The sequence below is a fragment of the Aphelocoma coerulescens genome, chromosome 8 (assembly GCF_041296385.1).
Source record: "Aphelocoma coerulescens isolate FSJ_1873_10779 chromosome 8, UR_Acoe_1.0, whole genome shotgun sequence".
Classification (NCBI taxonomy): domain Eukaryota; kingdom Metazoa; phylum Chordata; class Aves; order Passeriformes; family Corvidae; genus Aphelocoma; species Aphelocoma coerulescens.
The window spans coordinates 8,505,830-8,526,603 of NC_091022.1; the positions used below are offsets into that span (position 1 = coordinate 8,505,830).

Below are 20,774 nucleotides of genomic sequence, written 5' to 3' on the forward strand. Positions count from 1 at the left end.
GGCTGTTGTTTGAGGCTGGTGGTACTGGATCATCAAATATATGATCTCTGTCAAATGACTGCCTTTGTGTGGGGAATTGCACGAGAGTTGTCAGACACCAGAGCCCTTCCAGAGGGGATGACTGAATTCAGACCTAATGAGAGCATCTTACCTGCATTTCCTATGTCTCCTTGCAGCCTCCTGAGCAGTGATGTTCAAAGAGTTGTCAGCTGTATTTCCTGAGCCATTGCTCTGTTTATCTGCTGCGGTCTTTTAAAAGCAACTATATTTGGTCTTTCATTAGATTTTGGTTGCGTAACCAGTAAAGCAAGATTGCTGCTATTAGGAGCTTTGCACAAATGGAGCAGCTGCTGCTGTTGCCAGCAGCCAGGCTGGCTGTGCTTCACTTGCACGTGTGCTGCTTGTCCTGGGGGCAGCCCTTGGGTGCCTGGCTCTGCTCTGTTGTCTGATGTGCTGGAGCTTCCAGAGGGGAGCTGAGGCACCGCTGCAGATCACAGTGTTTGCTCTGGCTGCCTGAGCCATGCGTTTGGGGAGGAGGGGATGTAAACGAGGCTCTGCTGCTGTCTCATCTCATGATGCTCTTTGAGGCTAATAGGGGCAGACCACATTTCCCTTTGGATGTAGCTTGGAGGTGTTTACCCCCCCAGTCTGTCTCTGATTTCCCAGATGCTGCTTTTTCGAGAGCTACAGTTCTGTGCTTCTGGGAGATCAGCCCTTCTGGACAAAGCCAGATCTGCAGCCTCAGCAGAGCATTGAGCCAGAGACCTCTGAAACTTGCCACTGTGTTGGAACAATGCAGAAGGGTTTGCTAGGCAGCAGTCTGTCATGTTTTCCTGCTAGTTTTCCTTCAAACATTCCCTGAAATGAAATGCTCACACAGTAAATAGCCTGGTAACTCTGTTAGCATAAGGCAGCCCACACACAGGGTTGATTTGGAGTTGCTCTGTGATACATTAAATCTCCAGACTCCACTGAGATGCTTAGTGAATTTTTTCTTTAATATTCCCAGCTACTGGCAATTGTTTAAACAGGTTAAAGTCCCCATTTTCCCCAGGGAGGAGTGTGTTCACAAAAAGAAAAGCCCAGTCTGTCATGGCTAATGCCGGAGATTTAAGCATGATGCTGCAGCCTCCAGACCCCGGAGATGAAGAGCCTTATACCTATTGGCTGAAGTGAAAATACAAGACTTCAACTCCAGGGGTGGGGGTTGAATCACAGCTTTTCAATGCTGGGGTTTGGCAGAACAAAAGCTGCATTGTTGCAGTTAGGGACAGTAAATATGCCCAAATCTTTATTAGTCAAATATCTCCCTTTCATCTCATTAATATTTCACAGAAGTACAAGGTCAGACCCATCCGTTCACTTCTCTGTGGTAGTCCATGACAACGTTTCCTGGTTTGCAGTAAATAGGGCTGGGATGGGATGTAAGGGCTGGCTTCGGGGGAATTCACCCACTGGACTTCGTTTCCGTGCAGGGCTCCAAGCGCATCCTGAGGTCTCACGAGATTGTATTGCCCCCGAGTGGACATGTGGAGACGGAGCTCGCGCTGACCTTCTCGCTGCAGGTAGGCTGGGATGTGGGTGCTTGCTGGACTGGCTGCCCTGCAGGGAGCAGGGATGTGTGGTGGCTCTGAGGTGAAGATCCTCTGCATGTCCTGTGTGCAGCAACACAGCTTGTCTGAATTGCCTCTCAGCACTGAGGATCTGGAGCAGGGTGCTGGTTCACAGTGTTCCTTCCACACTGCATCTTGGAACATGAAGACTTTGCAGGCTGTCCTCTTCAAGTTATGGCTGTGGCAAGAACTGAAGCAGAGCAAGTCGGCTCTTTTTTGCCTTTTGTTGCCTTCTTTATGAATAGGCAGTGGAGGATGGCAGCCATGGGGGTGGTGTGGAGTGTCAGGCTGACAGAAGGCAGTAGTAGGAATGAGTCAGGTGAGCCTCTGATTTGGAGTTGCTGAGGGAGGCACCATTTGGGGAAGCAGGAGCAGTGTGCTTTTAGTTACTCCTGGCTCTAGAGTCACAGGAATAGCTGTGAATTGGAATAAGTGCAGTTTTTGGTTCCTCTTTTCTTCAAAGCCTGCTGTCCTGGTGCTACTCCTGAGCAGGAAAATAAGGTAAATAAGGGCTGGCTTCCTGAAAGTGAGAGAGAGGATCCTGCATGCATAGAGCAGAGCCAGACAGACACTCAGAAGCATTCGTACCTGGATTATCTTTGTTTTGTGACTGTTAGTTAGATCTTGACTTCAGGACTTTGATCTGGTAAGGAAAAAGGCTCAAGTGATGATGTGAGACTGGTTGTTGCTCAGACCTGTGCAGACTGAAGCAGGTAAGATTTCATTGCAGACAGATGGTGACCCTGCAGCTGCCCAAGCAGACGGCTGATGCTTTTGCTTCAGTCCTGATGCAGCGCACAGACTGCGTTAACTGCAGCATTGCATCCCCTCTTTTGTGAACAGGAATAACCAAGCTGCATGTCAGGAACATGTACACCTGGATCCTGTGGCTGCAGCTTTCCTCTGGCTGGGAGCAAAGCTGTAAGATGAGCCAGGTTGCTCTCTGCCAGTACTGTGTCAGCAAGGAGCAAGTTTGCAGATCTTTTTAGAATTAATTGGGAATATGGTGGGTTGTTTGTTTTTTTTTTTTTCTGGGGCTCAGAGCAAGGCTGCAGCAGGATGAAGAGCACTACCTTTAGCTCTGTTTTCCCTGATGGGGCTGGGAATTGAGCCAGAACAGGGGAGAGGAGTGTCTGTGACAATAAGCCTTCAGCAGAGGTGAGTGAGCTTAAAGCAGAGATGTGCTGCTGGTCTCTTGACTGCAGGAAGGTTTGGTGGTCTTGGATGCAGTAAGGCCTGGGAAGCATTCTTGAAATGGCACAGCTGGGTTTTTATGGCAACTTTTACTGCTACTTAATTGGACAGTACTTCTAGCTAACAACTGTAGGTACAATCTGAATTTAGTGCCTGGGATATATTTGAGAGTGGTGGTGGGCCACAAAGTAAAAGCACGTGGGTGTCACAGAACGAGGTTTTGTTGTCCTGCAGCAGTCAGTATCTCCATATTGCACTGTCAGCTCTTGACACCATATGCCTTGCTTTGTGCTACCTGCCTGGATTTCCAGCCCCTTGTGCCTTCAGTCATTGCCTGCTCAGCTCCTCTGGGGTGACATTCTTGTCCTTTGTGCTTGTTTCCTTGTCAGAGCTAAGCTAGAGGTGTTGTGCTGGCTGGCGTAACTGAGCAGCCCCTCGTGTCTGGAAGGCCGCTGCTCAAACTGAAGCGGGGAGGAGTTTCCTGCTGCTCTGTTACACAGCTGAGTATGACTGGAGTTAGTGGTGTGTGTCCAATCCTGCTTCACCTTCTAGCTAGGGCTAGACCAGCAGCAGCCTTTCTAGCAGGAGAGCTACCATCACCCTTACTACTGGAATGTCTGCTTCTCCTGACCCACAATTCCCCAGATATTCCAAGCACAACATCACAGCTCTCTGGCATTAATTAAGAGCTCTGCACTTAATTCTTGTCTTTAATCTAATAAACCTTTCCAGATGGGAGAGATTACATCATTGGGGCTTCAGAAAAAGTCTTGCCCTGACTCTCACTGTTCTGGTGTATGTGTTTTCTCACCCCTCAGAGGTGCCTTGAGGTGTTTGGTGCTCCTTCTAAAAGTTTTCAAATGTTTTGAGCCAAACTGTTTTCCTCTCCAATCTCTGTCATGGATTGACAATTACTGAAAAGTTTGTGTTGAAGCAATTCTGTAGAGTTGGTAAGTCATGGCTGGTGTTAAAAAAGCTGGACTGTGCTATGCAAATAGCTGGTCTTTTCTTCTGGAGGGCCTTGCTTTTAATGGAGGAGCTGAGTGGCCTGAGTCTCTCTATACCTTTCTTTTACCACCTCTGTGAATGCTCATCAGAGGTGGCCAGGCAGTACACCTGAGAAACCAGAAACTTGTACATATAGGGACTTGAGCTATTCAGTTTAATCCCAGCAAATTGGACACATTCAAATTTACCTGGCCTGGGACCACGTGTGACTTGGGACTTCAGTTCTAGGTTTGTACTTAAGCAGCCTTGGTGTGGCTCAAATGCTCTGAACTGAGAGCAAGGAGTCCCTCTTCCCTGCTGCCCTTCCAACATGCAGATGGGCCCCAGAAGCAAGGATATGGTAAATTTGAATGTGAAAGGTGCCTCTGGCTTTTTGAGACCCTCCTACCCCTTCTCTCTAATAACTTTCTTCCATCCTTCTTTTGAGATGTTGCACATCTGTAGAGTCACAGGCTCTGTGTGTTTTGAGGTTGTCTCTTAGTTACGTGGACTATTGTTCCTCTCCTCTGCAACGCCTCTTCCTTGGGCAATGAGCAGTAGATCTTGCCCTTGCAGAGCAATCAGCTAATTAGTATTCTTCTTGTTTGTGTGGCCGCTGCTCCCAGCTCCCTGCAGAGCAGTCAGGCTTGCTCTGGACTACAAATTAATATCTCAGGGATTTCTGGTGGTGTTTGGTATTTGAATTTATCAAGTGTTTTGATGGGCAGGAAGTTAATTTTCATAATGTACCAAGGAAAAATCCAAGTAGTTCTTCCCTGCAAGAGAAGCATCCTTCACTTGGCAATGTCCTTTTTGAGATCCCAGCAACTGGGTTCTCCTGTCTGCTGGTTATTGAGTACTATGTATGTTGTATATTTGGAGCATGTGTCCCAGTCTCCTCTCTTCTTGGGATGAGACTGCTCAGGTTGCTGCTTTATCTTTTCTTGAAGACTTTTCTTCCTTTGCACAGCTTCTCCCTCATGGTTATGGTTATGGTTAACTCTGCTCTTTCCCTAATAGTCTCTGCTGGACTTGACAGCTTTCTATTCCTGGGGGCTTTTTTGGGGAGGTGTATAAACAAATGTATTTTCTTGTATGGAACATGTCTGGGGAGGATTTATGTCTTTGCAACATAACCTGGCAGTAGGACACATTTTTTTCTTGACTCAATTACTTAAAATACAACCACTTGAGAAGTGTCCTTGTGCTGGAGGGAAGGCAGTGTCAAGAGTGTGAGGGTCTGTGGCTGTCCCTGCCACTGCCCACTGTTTGTGCAGGGCAGTCCGTGCCCCTGGGTAGCACCTCAGGCTCCAGTTCTGGGCAACCTCTGTTCAGCTGTTGGGGAAAGTGTCTCCTGGAGGCTGCTCATCTCCCTGGAACCAGCCCTTCCCAAACTGAACAGCTCCTCTGTGTGCCTGGATTGTGTTTTTGGAGTGCTTGTCTGAGCAGTTTGGGCAGAGCTGAAGTCTTGCTCCGGATAATGAAGAATTGCCCACTGAGTGTGAATGAGCTGTTGGCGCTTAGAAAAGCCCTGGGGTTATTCCTTAGGAATGGAGGTTATCCATGAAGCTTGGGAGATACTGTCAAGAAACAAAACAAACTTTTCCATTGTGTTTCCCACCTCAGTACCCTCACTTCTTGAAGAGAGAAGGCAACAAGCTTCAGATCATGCTGCAGCGGCGGAAGCGATACAAGAACCGAACCATTTTAGGCTACAAGACCCTGGCTGTGGGGTGCATCAACATGGCTGAGGTGAGCTGCTCTTCACATGGTCCGTGTACACACGTGGACATTCTCTCTTCTCTTCAAACCCATTGTTGTCACTTTCCTCATTGAGAGGTACCTGGCAGGATTTCAAATAGCTGTCTTAATAGCTGTAATCAATATTCACAGGGCAATATTTTAACCAGATTTTATTACTGAGTAATAATACTGAGCGTTTTCTGCCTCATATCTTAATAGCTAAAGCTTTCACAAGGATAGCTTATGACCTTTTGAGGGTTTTGTTATTGTTTTGTGGCTTTATTAGAGTTAGGGGGTCCAGATCAAAAGTGCAGAACAAGACAGAGTCACTTGGGCAAGCCTTCCAACACTGAGAAATGGTAACGTTAAAGCAAGGTTTGCTGTGCTTCTCAGTGCCGCAGTATGAGAGTTCAGGATTAAGTAATTCCTCTCATTTTGCTTGAAAAACACTTTGCCATTGTTATTTCATGGCTGTTGGTAATCTAGGTGGAGCTCTATTCATGAGAAGTAAATGATAAAATTAATGCTGGAGTCAAGTATGGTTAAATTATTCACTAAAGCTTTCTGAATGGCATAGCTCCATGCTTTGTTATTTCATGCCCTGTTTAACTTCTGCTGTTTCAGTTTCTGAGTGTTTAGAAATGGGCTTAGCAGTAGCAAGTTCAGTTTAACACCAGTGTTTTTCATTAGACTGCATTCTGTCAACAAACGACTTTCATCTAAAATAAGCTTGTGTTATGGTGTGGTGAGTTGCATTAAATAATTCACTCTAAAGACTACTTCTCTTGTGAGTTCAGCTTCTCTCAGTCTTGCAGTGAAAGGTGAACTCTTTATTTGAATTGGCCAAATGTGTGGTGTTGCAGCTAACATTTTTCCTGTACTGTTTGATTTGCTGGAGAACTAAAAAGTAAATACTGCTGTAAGGCAGAAAACATGTGGGCCCATTAATTAGAGTCATCAGTGAACTTCTAAGTGTTGGGCATTTGCTGCTGCTACATATGGTTTTTCTTATGTCTGTTTGTAATGTCAGCTGACTGGGGGTTAGAAGGTCAAAAATGTTCAAAGGTTCACCATGTTAGGAAATAGTTGCTCTCCAGCTCATCTGGAATATTTATGAAATTGCAGTCTTCAGGAAAACAGATTTTACAAGCCCCCCTTCCCGTTTGGAGTTTATAGGAAGATGACCCCTAAACTGCACTGACTCATTTCTTTAAAAAAACTTTAAAAGTTCTCTTAGCTGTTGAAACAAAGCAGTGAATTGGAGTTGAGAGTGAGCAGTTTCAGAGCAGAGGACATATGTTCCTCATCAGCTCAGGTCTGGTTAGGTCCGTATGAGGAGCTGACAAAGCAGCCTGGTGTGTGTTGGGAAGCTGATGTGCAGGTGTGGGGATGTGCTTGCTCACTCTGGTGGGTCAGGAGAAGAACACAAGACTTACATTCTGGGGAGAAACCTGTGAGCTGTGAGTGGCAAAGGAAGGAGAAACCTGCACCAAGATGCCCCTCTGCCTCCACCATTGACTTGTTTTTCATGACCTGCTGCTTCATTACCTCAGGGTGGTGGCCAGTTCATTCTGAGATTCGTGTGTTATCCATGCTCTCTGGAGCAGGGATATTTTGCCTTAGGAAACACTTTACATCTGTATCTCACCAAGAATTTTTGCTTTTACCAGCTCAAAACCTTAAGACAAGCGAAATTCCTTAATTAGGTGTTCAGAAGGTGGATAACTTGATAATTCAAATCATTACTGTTCTGGGGAAGCAAATACAGTAATGAGGTAGTCAAGTACTCTGCTTCAAGGATGAGCTAATCAACTGTTAATGCTTTTTTCTTTCCTTCCATCACTTTCATTAGGAGTCAGATAAAATCTCAACTAGCCTTGTGTATTGCCTGCAAGTGGTTCCTGTGGTTACAAGGCCTTGGAAATCTAGAGTAACTCTATTAACATAAATAACTCTTGTAGTATGCAAATGACATTTAAATGCAGATTTGTACTGCTTAATTTCTGTCCCAGGTCATGCAGCACCCTACAGAAGGTGGGCAGGTTCTGAGCCTTTTCAGCAACATCAAAGAGGCTCCATTGAAGGTTGCAGAAATCTGGATCTTCTCTTTATCAAGTCAGCCAATCGACCATGAGGACAGCACTATGCAGGCCAGCCAGAAAATCAAGTCTACAGGTAAGAGTCCAACCACATTCTCTGAGGACCAGTGTCTTCCTGAACTAGCTGGAGTTAAACCCCTCCTGGGTTTGGATGCTTCCTGGGACAAATGAGCACTGATTTGCACAAGTTGCTGTGTCTGTAACTGAGCAATGCAAAGAAAACTCACTTTGCAAATGTGTTGCTGTGTAAGCTGTGACAGGAGTGGGGGATTGAATTGTCAAAGGTTCTCCTGCATGCTACACCACACCCGAGCCATCCAGCAAGGGTTGGCTGTGTTCTCACCAGTGCTCTCCCAGCATTACTGGTGGATGTGGTGAGAACTTGTAGCTTGTCACCTGGCTACCAGTCTTGTATTCAGGAGATTCACATTTAAGCTACTCTTCCATCTTCTTTTTTCTTTGACTATTGTACAATAAGTTTGATTAATTTTAGATAAGACCTGCAAACCTGCAACATGTTTTGCTGTGGATGGTGGCCTGGCTTAGTGAGTGTAAATCCATGATGTTGTGCACTGTATAGGGAAGTCACTGGGTTTATACTTGTGATGATGTTTTTATGTGGTACCATCCCTCTGCTCGCTGCTGCAAGAGTGACCTGCTGAAGGAGTGCATGTAGGTGTTTGTGTGTTGTTGCTTGGGGCCAGGCAGCTCACCTGAAGTGTCATTTCCATAAAGGTTTTAGACTCTGTCATGTTTTACTTGCCCCTTTAAGTCAGTTATGCCCATGTTAGGGGGAGAAGTAATTTCCCATGTGGAGAAACCTCTTTGCTTGCTGCTGTCTACCAGGTGGTTCTTTCTAGGGTAAAAGGAGGAGGAGCCTTTACTGTGTCCTGATCCTTCCTTCTTACTGGGTTCCCATTTCACTGTTTCTAGCACAGAGAGATGCCTGCTAGTTTATCTTCTCCTTGTGTGCCTCCTTTTTTGATTTGTGACTTAGTTGGCCTTTTCTGCTCCTGAGATGAGACGATGCCCTCACCTTAAAGGAGTTTCACAGGATCTCTCCCCTCTTTCCTTCCCTTTCAGACAACTATTCCGAGGAAGAGTACGAGAGCTTCTCTTCTGAGCAGGAGGCCAGTGATGATGCCGTACAGGGCCAGGTACTGTTTAGGGCATGGCTTCTCCCTCTGGGGGCTCAGTGGAGCATGTGCACTCCCGGCTCGTGCTTGAAACTAGAAGTCTATTTCTGTATCTAAACCACGCCAGTGCGAGACTGTTACCAAGTGTTCAGCTGCAGTGGAGAAGGCCTGCACAGTAACACATTTCTTCTACCATGCTGTGATTTATCTGTTCACATGTTTGGACTTGAGCTCCCTGAAAAAACATTGGCATCCTTGTGCTTCTCTGCTTAATGGTCAGGGCATCATTTGGTTGCTTCTGTAGTGCTCATTGGATTCAAAGAGCCCAACTGGATCCCCAGCTGTAAGTAAAGGCCCAGTGCGGTCTGAGGCAGTCTTTAGTCTTTAATACCTTTTGCAAAACTGGTCCTTATGGAGAATCCCCTGACTAGATGTGAGATGCTTTTGAGTTTGGGTCTTAATTTGCTTTCAGACTCTGGCATCACATGCCTTTCACCTGTCAGAGGGTACTGAGAGAGGGACCCCCCAAAATGCGGAGCTGTGACTGTCCTTGTTCCTGGAATGTAGATCTAGGGCTGTTTTACTTCTCCAAGCTGTTACTCCTGTCCCTGCAGACCTGTTTCATTTCCTTTTCCCTCTGCCATCATAACTGCAATTAAGGCAAATGCTGGATGCCTGGAAGACAGAGCAGCTGGTTCATCTTCACAGAAGGAACATTTTTAGCACTTAAATGCTCATGTGTCACAGAATCGTGAAGGTAACACAAGAATCCTCTTTCTGTTCAGGATTTGGATGATGATGAGTACGAGCTGGGGAAGCCCAAGAAGCAGCGGAGATCGATAGTAAGAACGACGTCCATAACCAGGGTCGGTGGAAATTAGTTCTACTAACACTGATGGGGTTTGGCCAGGATGTGCAGTGCATGTGGCTTGTGGGAGCAGCAGCACCAGACATGCTGGCCCAGCATGGAGCTTGAGGGCATGGTCACAGCATGTGAAGAGCTAGAAAAAGCAGCCAGTTCAGGGACCGGGACCATCCAAGGTGTGTGCAAGGTTAAGGACCTCCAAAAATCATGCAAGTGTATGAAATTCCACTCCCATGAAGAAGCCAGTGCAGGATCCGTGCTCATGTAAGTCCTGAAAGAAGCTCTAAGTGAAGGAAAGTTCTCCTATTTGTGCTCTGTGTGGGAGAGGCCAGCAGGAAGTTCTCAAAATGAAATGGCTTAGTCAGGGGTTGGAGCTTGATAGAGAAATTTCAGGTGGTGCATGTGGTGCTGAGGCAAAAGTACCTGGATATTATATATATATATATATATATATACATACACACACACACACACTTAGAAAGATGCATGTGGCTATCCACCCTCTCACACAAGCATGAGTGTGCCTGCAAAGCTGCACTTGTGTGGAGCAGGGACTCGTGCTTGACCACACAATGATACAGCTTTCTGCTTTCACAAGTGTTTATGCATGTCCATGATGACAATAACTCAGAATCACCAAGGATGGGCTAGGTTTGGTTTTGGTTTTAGGAATAAGTTGGACATCCTTTTACCACTTCTAAAGCTGTTTCTGAAATCCCTGTTTTGATGAGGTCTGAAATAAACCCTATTTTGACCTGAATCTGTCACTATAAAGATCCTTTCTATGAGACCAGGAGTGTGCTGGTTCATATCCTTGGTGTCCATATTGTTTTGAAGTGTCAGTGACCAGTCAGGACAAAATCCACCACTTAGTTATTAAGTAAGGAACTCATAATAGGAATGTCTTTCTAGCCCTGACCTCTGAACTGATGCTGAATCTCCAGCTGGTGCAAAACTGGGTTTGGTGATGCCAGTTAACATCAACCCAGCTCCAAACCCGATCTTCTCTCTGTGAAACCGCTCAGGCCAGCAAACAGCTCTGCCATGTCACCTTAGCTACTGCATGCTGAGTGTCCCCTCTACGTAGGCTGCTGGGCTGGTCCAAGGTGTTGTGATGGATGGTTTTGCTTGACACCCTGAGCCAGAGGAGAGCTGTCACTATTGTGAGAGCATCTCAGCCTCAGGGATGCACTGGGGACAGAAACAGAGCTGTCTTGGGAGCGTGTGGTAGATTTATTTCACCTAAACTTCAGCTGTCTAGAAGGTGGCTGCAGCTGCAGAATATGAATTCAGAGATAAAGGGTGCAGTTTGGGATCTGTGTGAAGTGTCTGAGGCCAGAGTTAGGAGTAGGCATTTGGGCTTGCAAGAGCACGTGAGATACAGGAGAGTCAGCAAATGAGCAACTTTCTTCACCTAAGAGTGGCCTGGTACCAGCCATTTCCTTCTCCCTTTCCTCCTGACACAAGGATGCCACCTCAAATGCTCTGTACCAGCACTAAGACCTGGGCCCTTCTTGTCTTCTCGAGAGTGTGCATATTGGTTTTGTCAGTGACCAGCAGAGAAGGGCTGGGCAGCTCCTGGCAAACCTCAGCTGTTTGATCCTGCAAGAGGGGGAGCTCTTGGGGATAAGCAAACACAAAGGAAGTGCAGTAGTTTGCCTTGTGTTGTTTTGGACTTGGTTCCCACTGTGTCCAGGATCTGGGAGTATGGCTCAGGAAACACTTGCATGATGGGGCAAGCGCTAAGGATAAGCGCCACAACTTTTCTTTCTCCAGTGCTGATAGTGAAATAAATGAACCTGCCATGCAAGCTCCTGCAAAAAAAACCCCCCATGCTTTGGTAGTAGAAATTGTATTTGTTCTCTGGGTCAGTGGATAGTTGTCTCTGTTGGCTCATCCTTGTTAAGAGTCAGAAAAGGTGATTGTCAGGTGTTTTCCAGAAATGTATCAAAAAGGTACAGGAGGTGATCTGGCAGATGAAATTTGTTATCCAACCAAAAGCTGTGTGCCATCTTTCAGATTTATAGTGCTTGTTGGAGTGGGACCTATCAGTTTGTGGTAATGCAGGAATGAAATTATCATAGGTGTGGACAAGCTGATTTCAGTGTAAGAACAGCAGAGAGGTGGTCTGTGGTGCCAGGTGTTGTTTGATTTGAAACAGCAATGTAGCCACCAGTGTCAGATGTGTCTGGGCTTCTCGAAGACTGGGAGAAAACAGCTCACTTAATGCTTTACTTATGTAAAAGTGTCTTTAACTTGCAGCAACAAAACTTCAAACAGAAGGTTGTGGCACTGCTGAAGAGGTTTAAAGTGTCTGATGAGGTGAGTAATTCATTCTGCAAACCTTCCTGTCTTATGTGCTGCCCTCTGCTTGGTGCATCTTGCTTTAGTCTTCAGGAACACTCTCCTGTTTCCTCTTGTTCCCTTCATTTTGTTTTCAAGTCCACAGTGGATGTGACCTTTCCTTACACCCTGGCCTTGCAGGGAGGCTTGAGGGCCAACTTCTAAATGTCAGTAAACATTTTCTAGATGAAGTTTTATCAAAAGCAGATTTTGGCAGCCATGTGCATACCCATTAGTTTTGCAGAATGCTTTGAAATTATCTTTGACCCGTTCAAAGGCAAATAGTCCAAATGGTGTATATTGCTTGTGAAGTTAAATCCCAGCCTGTTTGATCATCTTACTAGAACAACCAGGAAAGACATGAAAAACTTGGATAGGGAGCTCAGATCCACAAGAGTCAGCTGCTTGGTCAGAGCTGAAAAGGATGAAACAGATCCAAAACCCAAGAAACCTGTGTAACATTAAGTATATGATACAAAAACAGTTAACATCTCGTTTGGCTGCATGGCTCTGTGCTTGTGGGAAAGAGTGAGTAACTCCTCCTGCTTCCTATCTCTTCCAAAGAGTCCTGTTAGCTTTGCTGTTCTTCCCAAGTTAGCTTGGCAGAGTCAGCACCCGCAGCTGAGGGCTCAGACAGCCGAGCTGCTGCTTTTCTGGAGCTGCCACTCAAAAAGCAAGCTCTGGCCTGGGCACAGCCCCTGCTTGCTCCGGGGTATATGTGAAACAACCCGTGCAAGTTCAGTGTGAGGTATATGTTCTCTTTGCCCTGTCGGTGGCGGCGGGTCCTCGTCCAGGTTTCGGGCGCCTCCTGTGGACATTTTTGGGTATCAAATCACGAGGTGTCTGGGCAGCTGTTTCAGTAAAACCCAAGACAGGTTACATTGTTGGGAATACTGGAATTTTGTACTGGTTCTAAGGAAACTGGGACTCCTTTGGAGCCTTTTTAAACCTTTGTTTATAGAATAGGGTTGAATAATGGACATAACCAATGGTTAAATTGCATGCTCGTGGATGCCTGTTCCAATATGTAACTCCTGCTTAACCAGGCACTGACAAGCTTGATCTAGGGCAAGCATTTCTCATATACTTAATGCTCCTGTTGGACACAGTATCCTAGCACCAGGAATAGAATCTTCCTCCCAGGACTGGTGTACTGCAATCCTAGGAGGCTCCTCAGTCTGGCTCCTAGCAGGGTTGGTGATACCTGTTTTTGTCCTGAGTAGGTTCTGGATTCAGAACAGGACCCAGCAGAGCATGTTCCAGAGGTGGAGGAGGATTTGGACCTTCTATATGACACGCTGGATATAGAGAATCCCAGTGACAGTGGGCCAGAAATGGAGGATGATGACAGTGTCTTGAGCACTCCAAAGCCAAAGTTAAAGTAAGTGTGAGGCAGCTTATGCTGGGCCAGAGAGAGATTGTGTACAGTGTCAGATGTTGGTGTCATTCCCACCCTTCCATGCTGTTTTTTCCCCTCTTGACGTGGTGGTGTTAGAATGGGAATGACAGTTTGTGATCTAGAGGCTGTGTGTGTGGAGTCTAACTTCCCTTCAGTCTCAGTTCTTCCTTGTTCCCTTTGCAGATGTTCTGCTGCCCTGCCACCTGAGCACAGGGGAAGGAGTTGGTGGCAGGCAGGCAGAGAATTGAGCTGTACACAGTGTTTTGAAGAGGTAGTAAAAACAGGAAGGTAATGTATGCTAAGGCAGAAGTAGAGGAGGGGACGAACAAGGCACATTGTCTTTCTGGAAAGACCTTTCTTGTAATAATACCCTGTGTGGAAAGAGAGTCTTTGCAGGGATTAAGGAAGCAGAGCTGCAGGAAACAAATGAATTCCTCAGGGCCCAAAGGCATTGACTACAGCACATGCTGATATGCTCAAGCCTTTTTCTTAAAGGGCTCGTGTGGGCAGTGATGTGTGGGTCAGTCCCAGCACTGTGGAGCTGAGCTGGGGGTTCCTGGCTCGGGGTCTCGAGCAGATGCAGAGCCCTGAGCTAACAGAGCTGTGTCACATCTCTGCCCAATAAAGACTGAAAACATGAGACTGAGCTGCACTCATCCTTCTGACTGGTGTGTGGTTGCATCCTCAGGCCCTCAGTGCTTGATGGCTCTGAAACAGTTATGGCACTGACCACTGCAGTTGGTCAGTACAGCATCTGCTAAATCTGCTAATTACCAGGTGTCATAATATCCTCATTAATGTTGCATTACCTCTTTGGGCTAAGAATAGATTCTGAGTCTGGAATGACCCGTTCCATATCAGTGAGCAAGAAGATGTCAAGGATAGACTGGGGCAGTGTTGGTAAATGATAGGGCTGGTGGCTTGTAAAGGTGTTTGATGCTTAACCCAAGATATCAACCAGTTGGTAGGCCCTACCTTGAAGGGATTTGAAAATCGATGCTTTGTGGTAAGCAGTTGCTTTGAAACAAGCCAAAATGCTTTACTTTGCACACTGGAAGTTCATATCCTGTTCCCTGGAGCTGAGGAGCTAACTGTTCTGGGATATGTGATTGCTGGAGTAATGCTGGAATAAGAACTTAATGTGTCTGGTCCTGGGGAGACACTGTAGTTTCCTGTGGGCAGTTCTTGTGTGCATATCTTGAAGAGGATGTGATAAATGCTGATGGCTCATAGGCAGGTTCTTCCTGCAACACCAAAAAATCAGTTCCTTACATTATAATTGAGTCTTGTAGCCTGATGTGATGAGCTGCCTTTTGAGTAGAACCACAATCTGATTGTGTGTGCTACTTTACCTTATTGAACAAATGTGTAATTGGAGCCTAGGGCTGGCAGCCAAATCCAGATGCAACCTGCAGATAAAATGCGTATTAGCACCAAGCATCACTTACCCAGGAGCAGAGTGTTGGGGTTTGGGGGGAAGCAGTAATTCTACTTGCTGTATGTCAGTCAAGAGTGAGATCCAGGGATCCCTGGGCTTTTTGGCTTCTCTTACTGTCCTGGACACCTTCCTCTCCTTTCAAAAGTAGCCTGTTTTACTGGAACCATTGGGGAGCAGTAAGATCTTCTGGAAACTGTCGTGTTGCTTTGCTGTGAATGTGGTGGACTTGCCCTGTCAGTGTTTTTGATAGTAAGAAATGGGTTTTACTTTTCTTACTCAGACCTTACTTTGAAGGACTGTCACACTCCAGCTCTCAGACAGAAATTGGTAGCATCCACAGCATCAGAAGCCAGAGAGAGCCACCGAGTCCTGTAAGTCACATTTCAGGTGTTAGCCTATCTGCACGTAACAGACCTGCACTGTCTCTATTTGCATGTGTAAATTATAGCACCCTCTCTGACTCCCTCCAAAGACTTGGATGCAGAGATACAAATTTTCTGCTAAGAAAACACGTTTGGATTTTTGGGGGTTTGGGGGTTTTTGTTTTGTTTTCTTTTTAAAGCAATATTGTATTAACTCAAGGGTGCATCTTCGGGTTATGTATTGAATACTTACTGATGGTACGAATAGCTTCAGATTCCCATGTGCCTGAAATGACTGCCAGGATGGGAGGTATTGCCTGGGAGTTTTAGGGTCTTCTTAGCACTCTGTGGAAGAAGCTTTTCTTTACTGTTGTTGAGATACTTTTCCTGGTGGCTGACAGTGAATGGTCAGGGGCAGCTCAACTGCTTTTCCATTCCCTCATGGAGGGGCATAAAGTGTCAGTCCCATCTCAGGGCACTTCATTGCCTCTACTGTCTGTTGTGCATCAGCTTGGCCACATCCCACACTACTGTGTGCAGTCCTGGTATGACCAGGAAGCACTGCTGGCCATCCTGCAGAGCTGTGTGATGTTTAAATGGAGAAGCATCTGTTCTGAACAGCCTGACCCAGAGAGTGTGGCTGGAAACTGTGCTGGTGCTAAACCTCCTGAGGATTTTTCTTCTCTCAAGCAGGTAGAAGTGCCTGAAAAGACAAAGAGTCTTGGAACCAAACATGCAGGCGACAGTGTTTCTGACACTGTCCCTTATGTAAGTTGAAAATGCACTTGTTGACTTTCCTCCTGTCAGTTTGTGTGTCAGCTGTGGGCTGCATTCTGTGGCATGCATCTGTTTGTCCATATAGCTGCACATGCAACACGACTTCCATGGGTAACTGCAGCTGCAGTGAAGATAACACTGAGTTTTCCTTCTCATCTTAGTTTGGAGGTTCTTGTCTTTCAGCCTTTTGCAGGTGAAATGCTCTATTTGACCTTCTGTTCAAACAGCCTGAGGAAGGCTGGCCCAAAGCTTGCTACTGAGCATGTAAAGGATGCTCAAGGCTGTTTCATTTAATCAGACAGAAGTATTACTTTAAGCTGAATTGGCAGAAATCAAGCTGGTCCTGAGGGAAAAATCCCAAAGCTCAAGTTGCTCTGCTGGGAACATGGGGTGTGTAACACTTCTCTCGTGTCTTTCTCTCTTAGCTGGTTCATTTGGGTAAGCTGAATTAATCTGCATTGGGTGAGGAGGCATGTCCCTGGCTTTGAGCTGTGAGAGTCCCTGTTCCAAATAGCATATCTGAACACCTTTCCTACCTACAGCTCCCTTGTGAGGCAGAGCTGGCAACTGGGAGCCCCAGATAGCCACTATTGGCTTCTCCCTTTTGGCAGTGAGGAGCATGTCTGGAAGAGGCAGGCTCAATGTGCCTCAGATGGAGCTAAGCTCCCAAGGTGAGACAGGGGAGGATTTGTTCCTGGTGACTCTGTTCCCTGTGTTTTTGCAGGAGTCTAACCAGCAAGCTGAAGTCCAGGAGGCTGAACTCCCCACTCCAGATGTGTTTGTGGAGAAGCTCCCACCCAGCGGGAAGATCACGAAGACAGAGTCCCTCATCATCCCATCCACCAGGTACAGGGGGACAGCGCTGTGCCTGCTGCAGGGCTGCTCAGGAAGTCATGGACAGCGTGCTAGGATTTGGTCAGGATGGCCTTAAGGCACTAAACTGCAAGGACACCATCCTCATGTTTGGGCACTTAAATGATGGGTCTCGAGCACTTGATAAATGAACACTCAGAGGTACTCTGTGCTGCTTTGGGGTGTGTGACTGCAGTTTGCCTGGCTGGATCTTATTACACTGGTGTAGCAATAGCAGAGAGGTGGTGTGGGTGTTAGCATAGGCTGTGGAAGTCATCCTGGGACTCCTGGGAATGTGCTGAACTCTGCGCTGTGCACTGTCAGAAGCAGCATCAGCAGGTCTCAGGCTAGCTCAGATCTGTGTGCAGAATTCCCCAGTGCTTCTGCTGACATCACTGAGTTTGCCAGACTGGGTGATTGGGATTTGGGGGCTGTATCTCACTCAGATTTGTGCCAGCTCTGGAAATGTAAGCACATCTCTCCAGCAGGTCTGAAGGGAAGCAGACGGGGCGCCGGGGAAGAAGCACATCCCTGAAGGAGAGGCAGCCGGTGAGGCCGCAGAACGAGAGAGCGAACAGCCTGGACAATGAGCGCTCTCCAGACACCCGGCACCACTTACAGGTGTGAATAACACTGCTGTCTCTCCAGCCACTCAGAGCTTTTCCTCTTCTCCACTGTCTCCTGTGGTTCTTTTCCTTCTGGTTTGAGCTCTGTCCCTGCTGGGAAGGAACTGGGCCCCGCAGCTTCAGGAAGGAGGGAATTTATGTCTTGGCTAAAATTGTATCTTCTGTCCAGTCTGCTGGGGTTTGCCAGCTTGTAGCTTTGTCAGCCAGCCATAAACTGAAAACACTGGAACAGATTGTTAGAATGAGAAATGAATAGGGATGTGTTGAGGAATTACTCCTTTGAAATAAGGCAGATTGCTAGGGACTGACTTGGGCACAGCATATGTGCCATGCTTTTGTTAGCTGTGGGACTCATTTATTTCCCTCCTCAAAGGAGATTGTTCCTGGCTTTTATGAATCTCAGATTCTTGGGCTACTGTTAGTTGGTATAAAGTGATGTAAGTAAAAGTGCATGGCAGAAAGGGTAATAGCCAACAAATCCAGGGTGGCTAATATTGAAGAAGCTGCAGTGTCAGTCCCCGCAGCCTGGTGTGCCTTTGCTGATGGGATGATTGGCCAGCATGCACAGCCACCTCATCGATTGCAAGAGCTGGAGCTGGTGGCTTGGTGGTTAGAGCTGACACCTCTTACTGTTCTCTTTTTCTGTGTCTTTATTTCCAGATCCCCAGGAAAACAGTGTATGATCAACTAAATCACATCCTGGTTTCTGACGACCAGCTGCCAGAAAACATCATTCTTGTCAATACATCTGACTGGCAAGGCCAGGTAAAGGCGGGAGACATTACCTGGAGCACAGTTCTCCTGTGCTGTTCCTCCTCAGGAATGGACAGGCCTTGAGCTCTGCACCAACCAAGTAGGTTCTGCTGCTTGGAAGAGCGGTGGTGGTGTGTGGGGGCTGGCAGCATCCTGAGTGTTCAGTGCCCACAAGTTGGATTTCATCTGGCCAGGAGATGCTGGGATCTTATAGAGCTTTGCCACCTGAGTCTTTCCACAGAGGTGTTTTCTCCTCCAAGCAATGCCATTCCTTCTGGTTGGCAGCACACTGGGAATAGCTAAATCCTTGCACTCAAAAGCCTCCTAAACTGTGGTAGACTGGAACAAAGAAAGCAGGGAGGTCTGACCTTGTGGTGGTTTAGGCTGAGATTTCTGAGCATAGGTGGTGAACAGGAGAAAATATTCCAGGTCAGCTCTGTAGCCATGTACATGTGCTTGTGATTGCTAACTGCAGGAATCACCCCATCCTTCATGAGTGATAGTTGTTTTAAGAAGAACCCTGAGCAATACTTTCTTTTGCTGGCAACATGGAGCAGTTTGTTATGGGTTTGGAACAAATTTTGCTCCTTTTGGAACCTTACTCTGAGAAAGCAATAAAATATGTATGGAAGAGGACCAATGAATATGTGCTGGGTGGCTGTTGCCTGGAGAACTTGTGCCAGGCTTGTGGAGTTACATTGTCTGGTTTGGCTTTCTGCTTCCAGAAGAGCTAGGGTCTCAATTTGTGAGAGAGCAAAAATACCAACTGAGCTACTGGTTCCACTTTCTCTATACTTGGAAGACAGAGAAATGCCTTCTAGAGATGGACAGTAGATGTAGATCATCTTCCAGTGGTTCTAGGAGCTTGTTGCCTGCATTATCAGAGGGCATGAAGGATGTGGACCGGGGTGTATAGATTAGTAGTACAGAAATTGAGAGTATGAAACAATTACTGAATGGCATAATTATGTGTACCCGAGTTGTGTGGTGTTCCCCATTAGCTGCATGGAGGGGAATCAGTCCCTCACGAGGAACATGAGTGTGGTAGCACCCTTCCCTTTTTTCAGTGTTCAGGGGTGGACAGAACACTGCATTTGTGTAAGTCCATTTGGAATCAGAGAGAGGCAACTGCAGTTCCAGAAGCAGGCAGGTAGACAGTGTCTGCTCTTTCCCAGTGCTGTCTGTGAGGTGAATGGGCTGCTGCTGCTGCCCTGCCCTCTGTGGCTGTAAAAACTGTGCTATTCCAGAGCTGTCATTGCCATGTTTGGGTTATGGTGTTGTGTCTGTCAAGATGATGTTGCCATTTTTCTAGAAGGAGGACTTCCCTTTGGCTGCTGTGCAAGGCGGAGGCATTTGTGAAATAGCCATATCACCTGCAAATCAGACACAGGCAGAGTGCCCAAGAATGGGTATGAGAATACCCAGGAGGTTGGGGGAGGCACATTTTCTTCTAGTGACAAACTGTACCAAGCAAAGGACTATAAAATGTTCTGTTCTCTCCTCAGTACCTTTCAGATGTCTTGCAAAAGCACACCTTGCCAGTGGTCTGCACATGTTCCTCTGCTGATATTCAGGCAGCTTTCAGCACAATTGTCTCCAGGATACAGAGATAGTAAGTTCTCATCTTGCTTGTGTTGTCTCAGCCCTAAAAGCCTCTCAGTTCCTGGGCCCCAGGGCTCAGGGAGTTTATTTCTCAACTACTGCATGAAACCTTTCCTGTCTACTCTCCTGAAGTCAGAATTGTGTGGCTCTTCAGCTCTCACCACCCCTGCATGGTGCTGCTGTTCTGCCTTGTGTGGGGGGACACAAGTCACCAACACCAGTGAATATAAAAGACTGTGCTTTGGAGGCTGCCTCGTAGGTCAGATGAATGCACCAATAAAGCATGCAAAACAAATAACTGGATTTTAAATAGTTCTTGCTCTCCCTTCCAAGTAATTCCCAGATTAATTCCTCGGTTCCTGAAGGCACTCCCTACTTACCTGCTAAGGGCTGTGGGTACCTGAGTGTGTTCTCTGACCCAGCAGTTAGTAGGTACATTCTAACCTAGATAGTTGATCCCAGCCCTTTAGAATATCAAAATGTGCAAAAGAAGGAGCAAGGAGACCAATTAAGAAATTACTGAAGAATGCTGTATTTTATTAATAATGTTTTAAGCTGCTGAAAATCATTGCAGTATTGCCTTGTGTATTGAACAAACTCTCTTCTGCTGTAATTATTATTAACCAGGTTGGGGTTTTCTTTGCTGCTTGTTCTGAAATATGTGGTTGAAAACACCATTAAAAATATGTTTCCTCTTTTTCTGTCTAGCTGTAACTGCAATTCTCAGCCTCCAAACCCAATTAAAATTGCAGTGGCAGGAGCCCAGAATTACCTCAGTGCTGTGTTGAGGCTCTTTGTAGAGCAGCTGTCTCACAAAACCCCCGACTGGCTCGGCTACATGAGATTTCTGATCATCCCTCTAGGTAAATAAGGAATGGTGTTTCTTCATGGAAAGGTGAATGGGTGAAATCTGCTGTGTTCTTTCAGGAGAAGCCTTTCTGGAGCTTTGGCTGTAGGTTAAATGAGGCAAAATGTATTATTGTGT

General features: G+C 46.5%; 1 protein-coding gene across 19 annotated transcripts in view; it reads left to right on the top strand.

Annotated features, from left to right (window-relative positions):
* Positions 1–20,774, top strand: part of PACS2 (phosphofurin acidic cluster sorting protein 2) — a 74,362-nt gene that overhangs the window by 29,248 nt on the left and 24,340 nt on the right. For 8 of the 19 annotated variants that reach the window (XM_069022515.1, XM_069022521.1, XM_069022519.1 and 5 more), the window contains 15 exons: positions 1,476–1,565; positions 5,421–5,546; positions 7,550–7,712; positions 8,720–8,793; positions 9,558–9,638; positions 11,900–11,959; positions 13,204–13,361; positions 13,563–13,667; positions 15,098–15,188; positions 15,870–15,947; positions 16,681–16,802; positions 17,294–17,429; positions 18,095–18,199; positions 19,693–19,799; positions 20,498–20,652. In XM_069022515.1, coding sequence (XP_068878616.1) covers positions 1,476–1,565; positions 5,421–5,546; positions 7,550–7,712; positions 8,720–8,793; positions 9,558–9,638; positions 11,900–11,959; positions 13,204–13,361; positions 13,563–13,667; positions 15,098–15,188; positions 15,870–15,947; positions 16,681–16,802; positions 17,294–17,429; positions 18,095–18,199; positions 19,693–19,799; positions 20,498–20,652 — 1,651 coding nt within the window. The remainder of the gene's footprint in view (positions 1–1,475; positions 1,566–5,420; positions 5,547–7,549; positions 7,713–8,719; positions 8,794–9,557; positions 9,639–11,899; positions 11,960–13,203; positions 13,362–13,562; positions 13,668–15,097; positions 15,189–15,869; positions 15,948–16,680; positions 16,803–17,293; positions 17,430–18,094; positions 18,200–19,692; positions 19,800–20,497; positions 20,653–20,774) is intronic. The other 11 variants (XM_069022522.1, XM_069022513.1, XM_069022526.1 and 8 more) reach the window with 9 other exon arrangements.